Source organism: Melanostigma gelatinosum (assembly GCF_949748355.1).
Source record: "Melanostigma gelatinosum genome assembly, chromosome: 18".
Classification (NCBI taxonomy): Eukaryota; Metazoa; Chordata; class Actinopteri; order Perciformes; family Zoarcidae; genus Melanostigma; species Melanostigma gelatinosum.
The window spans coordinates 1,500,060-1,507,957 of NC_136651.1; the positions used below are offsets into that span (position 1 = coordinate 1,500,060).

Here is a 7,898-nt window from a genome sequence, read left to right on the forward strand (position 1 = left end):
TGTTGTGTGTCTTATATCCTATTCCACCAATCTCCTCCAAACTTGCTCTCCCAAAAAAACGTTCAGTGGGTCAGCCTTTGCATGGTTTACTATCGGTGTTTTCATCATCTCTCTTCATTTTACACTTAAAAACTCAAACGCGGAACTACTGTCACCCGGAACTAGGTTTTCCACCGGACCAATCAAAGTTGCTACAATCCACCGGAAGTGCAACAGAAGACAGAGACGCCGAAGAAAAACAGCGCTAATTTTTTGAATCACGTCTAAAAAGAGAAGCGCACGTCACAGTCGTTACATCGTGAGTTGAGAATGTCGAGCGGAAGTTCATCTCCAGAGAAGTCCGGTGAGAAATCTGAACGTTAGCGTTAGCATGCTAAGTACAGGACCTAGCTAGCTTATGTTAGCCTAGCATCCGTGTGTAACGCTATTTGCGGTCCGCGCTGTTTTACCGTGCAAACGGTCCGATCCAAGATATAGAAAGTATTTAATAATATAATAATAATACATATTATAAATAGTATCTATAATAAATAAAAATTAAATATCACTCTCAAAATGTCCAATGTAACCGTCTGTTTGACCTTTCTTTTCTATTTAAAGTACAGAGTTATCTGATGAATCTTACAGTAACAACATTAACAGTTATTAAAGTTAAATTACTGCTCCGACGGCCCGCCCGCGGCCGTTGGAGTGTTTAGTGTCCATCTGTGTCATGTACACAACTGCTATGTAAATCGTATTTTCCAACGTAACTTCAGTTCACATGTACATTTTTCCGGTCTCTGGATCTGCATTGGCTGCATTGTGCCGTTTAGATTGACACCTCATTTGACCTATTAGGAGCTTCCATGTCCTCTCCACAGCCAACGAGAGTCCGCGTTGGAGGACAGTGCCCGCCCCTCTTCTTTCGTGTAACGCTCAAGCCAATTGCAACCGATCGTTCTGATGACTCACGCTTCGTATAGCCAATGAAATTACGAAAACAACGATCTACAGCTTCAGTGGGAAGATTTAACTCTCAAACCAGGAAGTTACTGCGTAACAGCGAGAGTCTGCAGCCAGTTCCCCGTGCGTCAAAGACGAAAGGTTTTCGTTTTGAGACTTTTTGAGACTTTAGTAAAGAATAAGAGCGAAACGCTCGGAGAAAACAACATATTCGACGCAAGAAGAGATGGAACTGTGTCTTCGAAGGGAGCGAAATGTCGTTTGCCTCAGAGACAGAGGCAATGTTGCTGGATGGAGGAGACATTGCTCTCGACAAGTAAGTATTTTATATTATAGAACTTATAAATTACTGTATTTCGACATAAATAAGCTTTAGTTTGAATTATGAAGACACATTTTGTAGCATGCCAGTGAGTCTGCTGAGCTGTTGGGGGGGGAGGTGTGTTTCACTGGGTGTGTGTCTTTAGGTGTTACTTCTGATCTGAGGGAGGTGTCCGTCCTCCCCCCCTCTGTGTTTCATCGTGTGAACTGCTGACATGTGAGGCAGCGAGCTGTAAACAAGTAGAATGCATAAAAGATGGAAACATTTTCTAGTTTTGTAAATGACTAACTGTTATGTCTTTATTTTCACACAATAGGCAATCGTCTGATGTCGATTCAGATCAGGATTGGGAGCCGGATACTTCGTGCCCAGTCAGCAAGCGGCCACATGGAGCGGAGCAGCAGGACAGTACCTCTTCAGGGGAGGAGCCCCATCCCCCGACTCCCCAGGGAGGTTCTGCCAGCAGAAGAAGACCAAGAGGCAGCGCGCGGGGCAGGAGAGGGAGAGGCACCGGCAGTAGCAGCAGTCAAGACGGCACATCTGGAGAGAGATGGAATGATATTGACATTCCAGACACAACGCCACCACAGCCCACCTTCGGACCCACCCGTTCATCAGGACCCCAGCTCACACGTACCGCTACGTACACAGCGCTGCAGCTTTTCCAACTCTATTTTACAAACTCCGTTTTACAGACAATAATTCAAAACACTAATGACTTTGGCTCGACTCACTACTCACTACCCTCCAACCCGTGGATTGATGTGACATTGCAGGACATGTTTTCATTCATGTCGTTGATCGTCTACATGGGGGTACTGAAATGCTCTGGGTTTACTGATTACTGGCGAGGGGGTAAACTGTACAGCTTGCCGTTCCCGAGGCGGGTAATGACTGGTAAGAAGTTCCTCAGGGTCAGCCAGTCCCTCCACCTCAGTAGCTCGGTGGAGGATGCTGCTAACGAGCAGAGGAAAGGCACAGCAGCCTTCGACCGGCTCTGCAAAATAAAGCCACTCTACGAGGAGATAAGGGAAGCCTGCAAGAGGAACTATCACCCGAGCCAGGAAATTGCTATCAATGAGCGAATGGTGGCCTCCAAAGCCTGCATTGGGCTCAAACAGCACATGAAAAACAAGCCTGTTCGCTGGGGATACAAACTCTTCGCTCTGGCCGACTGCAGCAGCGGTTATACGTGGGACTTCTTTGTCTACGCGGGAAGGTTCCCGGGAAACGGTGGCAAGGGGCTCAGTTACGATTCGGTGATGGAGCTCGTCGACACCAAGTTGCTGGGCACTGGCTACAAGCTCTTTGTTGACCGTTTTTATACGAGTCCCACCCTTTTCCGCGACCTCCTTCAGAAGAGGATCTGGGCGTGCGGAACCATCCGCACCAACAGAAGTGGATTCCCAAAAACTAAAGTCAACAGTCTGGTCTCAGACTCTCCCCGTGGCAGCATTCGCTGGATCAGGAAGGACTCCCTCCTCTTTGTCCAGTGGCGAGACAAGAAGGACGTCTTCGTGTGTTCAACACTCCACACGGCCCATGCGGAGGACACGGTGCAGAGGAGGGTCAAAGGTGCAGATGGGCACTGGGCATCGAAGGACATCCCAGTTCCACCAGCGGTGAAGGAGTACAACCAGTAAGTACTATATATTCTATGTTTTATGCCCTTTGAATTCATCATTTGTGTGCTTGATATATTTATGTTTTGGTATATTTTTCTCAATGTTGTGTATTTCTGTCCATCCAGGTCCATGGGGGGAGTGGACCTCTCCGACGCCCTGATCGGGTCCTATAAAGTCCTCCACAAGACCCAGATGTGGTATAAGACCTTCTTTTATCATTTCATGGACATGGCGATTGTGAACGCCTTCCTCCTCCACACAGACATTGCAGAAGGTAAAGGAGAGGTACCGATGCACCAGAAGGCGTTCAGAGAGACTCTCGCCAAGGAGCTGGCAGAGGTGGGGTCTCCCTCCACAGCCAGACCCGGACCACCTCCTGCTCCGAGCGGAGCGCATCACAGGCCAGTACACATCAGTGGGCGCAGCACCGCTGGGCGTCTGAAGTGCAGGCACTGCCATGCAAAGACACCGGTGAAGTGCTCCTCCTGCGATGTGCCGTTGTGCTCGGTCCCCGGGCGTGACTGCTATAATAACTGGCACGGTGCCAATAACCTGTAGAAGTTATAATTGTAAATAGTTTGCCGTGTGTTCATTTTTTTTAATAAACTGCTTTTCCACCATAGCACTTGTTTTGACTCTTTTATATGCACAAAGCACTATAATGTGTTTGTGCTTCAGTTACTCTGTGATAATGACAGTGAATCTGGATATGGGATAGGACACCTCTCAGTGTCACCTTTCATTAGAGCCCAAAATGATGACCGTACTTTCAAGCGGTCAAGAATAGCCTCTGAATGGCCTTTTTTGGAAAACGCCTAGACATACTCTTAGTAAAACGTGTAACAAATACATTTTCTGTGTTACTGTTATCAGATTTGAACCTGGACTAGGTAAGCCTTCATGCTGAGGTCCCATTGTGTTTTCCAGCTATTAAGTCCCAGCTATAGTCATCTGCAGGCATCTGTTTGCAAAGAAATATTCAGGCGGAAATAAAAACCTTCTACTTCAGTGTGTTCACACTTCTATTACTCAATGCCAGCAGCACTTACAGTGATTCTGACTGTTGAGGAAAGAAACCTCAGAGTTACCTTTCAAAAGAGACCATTGCATGTACTCCCAATGGTTCAAGAACAGCTTTCAGTTGACTTTGGGTATGCCTAGGCTCATGTTACAGGAGTGGTAACAGGTTCAAACCTTTTTCAATATTTTCTCCTCAGCTGAGCACCAGGAGGACAGACTGGAGGCCACAGGTACTCGTAGTATTCCACACATTAATATTTAGTCTGTGTTTTCACTGTGTTTTGTCTCATTTCTCTCAGCGATCGGACTCTTCAGCTCAGCGCTGTGAGGATGAGGTGAAAGGAGCAGCCAGAGGCCAAAGGTCATTTATCACTCATACGTTTTACTCCATTTCAGGTTCCGTGTTCGTCGTCCCTTGTTTTTAACTGCAACATTTCAGTTCCATTGTAGTTCACAATCAATTCAGAATCGACAGAAATTGATAAAAACCCACAGAAGAGGAAACCACATTTTACCAAACAAGGATGTGCAACTAAGAGAAGAATAAGCCTACGGTAACTTTGTTTTTTAATGAAGTGAATTTAAGCCCTGCAGAAGCCATTTAACTGCGTGCGTGCGTGCGTGCGTGCGTGCGTGCGTGCGTGCGTGCGTGCGTGTATGTATATGTATATGTGTGTATATGTATATATGTGTATATATATATATATATATATAGTTATTTTTAATTTTTCCGACATGTTATACTATGACTTTTTTCGACACGCTATACTATGACTTTTTTCGACACGTTATACAATGACTTTTTTCGACACGTTATACTATGACTTTTTTCGACACGTTATACAATGACTTTTTTCGACACGCTATACTATGACTTTTTTCGACACGTTATACTATGACTTTTTTCGACATGCTACACAGTGACTTTTTTCGACATGTTATACTATGACTTTTTTCGACACGTTATACGATAACTTTTTTCGACACGTTATACTATGACTTTTTTCGACACGCTATACTTTGACTTTTTTCGACATGTTATACTATGAGTTTTTTCGACATGCTACACGATGGCTTTTTTCAACACACTATACTGTGACTTTTTTCGACACGTTATACTATGACTTTTCGACACGTTATACTATGACTTTTTTCGACACGCTATACTATGACTTTTTTCGACACGCTATACTATGACTTTTTTCGACACGTTATACGATAACTTTTTTCGACATGTTATACTATGACTTTTTTCGACACGCTATACTTAGACTTTTTTCGACACGTTATACGATAACTTTTTTCGACATGTTATACTATGACTTTTTTCGAAACGCTACACAATGACTTTTTTCAACACGTTATACTATGACTTTTTTCGACACGTTATACTATGACTTTTTTCGACATGTTATACTATGACTTTTTTCGACACGCTATACTTAGACTTTTTTCGACACGTTATACGATAACTTTTTTCGACATGTTATACTATGACTTTTTTCGACACGCTACACAATGACTTTTTTCAACACGCTATACTGTGACTTTTTTCGGCACGTTATACTATGACTTTTTTCGACACGCTATACTATGACTTTTTTCGACACGCTATACTTTGACTTTTTTCGACACGTTATACTATGACTTTTTCCGACATGTTATACTATGACTTTTTCCGACACGCTATACTATGACTTTTTTCGACACGTTATACAATGACTTTTTTCGACACGCTATACTATTACTTTTTTCGACACGTTATACGATAACTTTTTGGACATGTTATACTATGACTTTTTTCGACACGTTATACTATGACTTTTTTCGACATGCTACACAATGACTTTTTTCAACATGCTATACTGTGACTTTTTTCGACACGTTATACTATGACTTTTTTCGACACGTTATACTATGACTTTTTTCGACACGCTATACTATGACTTTTTTCGACACGTTATACTATGACTTTTTTCGACATGCTATACTATGACTTTTTTCGACACGTTATACTTTGACTTTTTTCGACACGTTATACTATGACTTTTTTCGACACGCTATACTATGACTTTTTTCGACACGTTATACTATGACTTTTTTCGACACGCTATACTATGACTTTTTTCGACATGTTATACTATGACTTTTTTCGACACGTTATACTATGACTTTTTTCGACACGCTACACAATGACTTTTTTCAACATGCTATACTGTGACTTTTTTCGACACGTTATACTATGACTTTTTTCGACACGTTATACTATGACTTTTTTCGACACGCTATACTATGACTTTTTTCGACACGTTATACTATGACTTTTTTCGACATGCTATACTATGACTTTTTTCGACACGTTATACTTTGACTTTTTTCGACACGTTATACTATGACTTTTTTCGACACGCTATACTATGACTTTTTTCGACACGTTATACTATGACTTTTTTCGACACGCTATACTATGACTTTTTTCGACATGTTATACTATGACTTTTTTCGACACGCTATACTTTGACTTTTTTCGACACGTTATACGATAACTTTTTTCGACATGTTATACTATGACTTTTGTCGACATGCTACACGATGACTTTTTTCAACACGCTATACTGTGACTTTTTTCAACACGTTATACTGACTTTTTTCGACATGCTACACGATGACTTTTTTCGACACGTTATACTATGACATTTTTCGACACGTTATACTATGACTTTTTTCGACACGTTATACGATAGGTTTTTTCGACATGCTACACAATGACTTTTTTCAACACGCTATACTGTGACTTTTTCCGACACGTTATACTATGACTTTTCGACACGTTATACTATGACTTTTTTCGACACCCTATACTATGACTTTTTTCGACATGCTATACTATGACTTTTTTCGACACGTTATACTATGACTTTTTTCGACACGTTATACGATAACTTTTTTCGACATGTTATACTATGACTTTTTTCGACATGCTACACAATGACTTTTTTCAACACGCTATACTGTGACTTTTTTCAACACGCTATACTGTGACTTTTTTCGACACGTTATACTATGACTTTTTTCGACACGCTATACTATGACTTTTTTCGACACGTTATACTATGACTTTTTTCGACACGCTATACTTTGACTTTTTTCGACACGCTGTACTATGACTTTTTTCGACACGTTATACGATAACTTTTTTCGACACGCTATACTTAGACTTTTTTCGACACGTTATACGATAACTTTTTTCGACATGTTATACTATGACTTTTTTCGACACGCTATACTATGACTTTTTTCAACACGTTATACTATGACTTTTTTCGACACGCTATACTTTGACTTTTTTCGACACGTTATACTATGACTTTTTTCGACATGTTATACTATGACTTTTTTCGAAACGCTACACAATGACTTTTTTCAACACGCTATACTGTGACTTTTTTCGGCACGTTATACTATGACTTTTTTCGACACGTTATACTATGACTTTTTTCGACATGTTATACTATGACTTTTTTCGACACGCTATACTTAGACTTTTTTCGACACGTTATACGATAACTTTTTTCGACATGTTATACTATGACTTTTTTCGACACGCTACACAATGACTTTTTTCAACACGCTATACTGTGACTTTTTTCGGCACGTTATACTATGACTTTTTTCGACACGCTATACTATGACTTTTTTCGACACGCTATACTTTGACTTTTTTCGACACGTTATACTATGACTTTTTCCGACATGTTATACTATGACTTTTTCCGACACGCTATACTATGACTTTTTTCGACACGTTATACAATGACTTTTTTCGACACGCTATACTATTACTTTTTTCGACACGTTATACGATAACTTTTTGGACATGTTATACTATGACTTTTTTCGACACGTTATACTATGACTTTTTTCGACATGCTACACAATGACTTTTTTCAACATGCTATACTGTGACTTTTTTCGACACGTTATAC

The 7,898-nt window shown here is 41.0% G+C and overlaps 1 protein-coding gene across 1 annotated transcript; it reads left to right on the top strand.

Moving 5' to 3' along the window:
• Positions 1-688: 688 nt before the first annotated feature.
• On the top strand, positions 689-3,469 carry LOC306792865 (piggyBac transposable element-derived protein 4). The gene is made up of 3 exons (XM_079290222.1): positions 689-1,261; positions 1,584-2,906; positions 3,018-3,469. Exons 1-3 carry the CDS (start codon positions 1,200-1,202, stop codon positions 3,448-3,450), a joined length of 1,818 nt encoding a protein of 605 aa, XP_079146348.1. The 5' UTR covers positions 689-1,199; the 3' UTR covers positions 3,451-3,469.
• Positions 3,470-7,898: the final 4,429 nt, after the last annotated feature.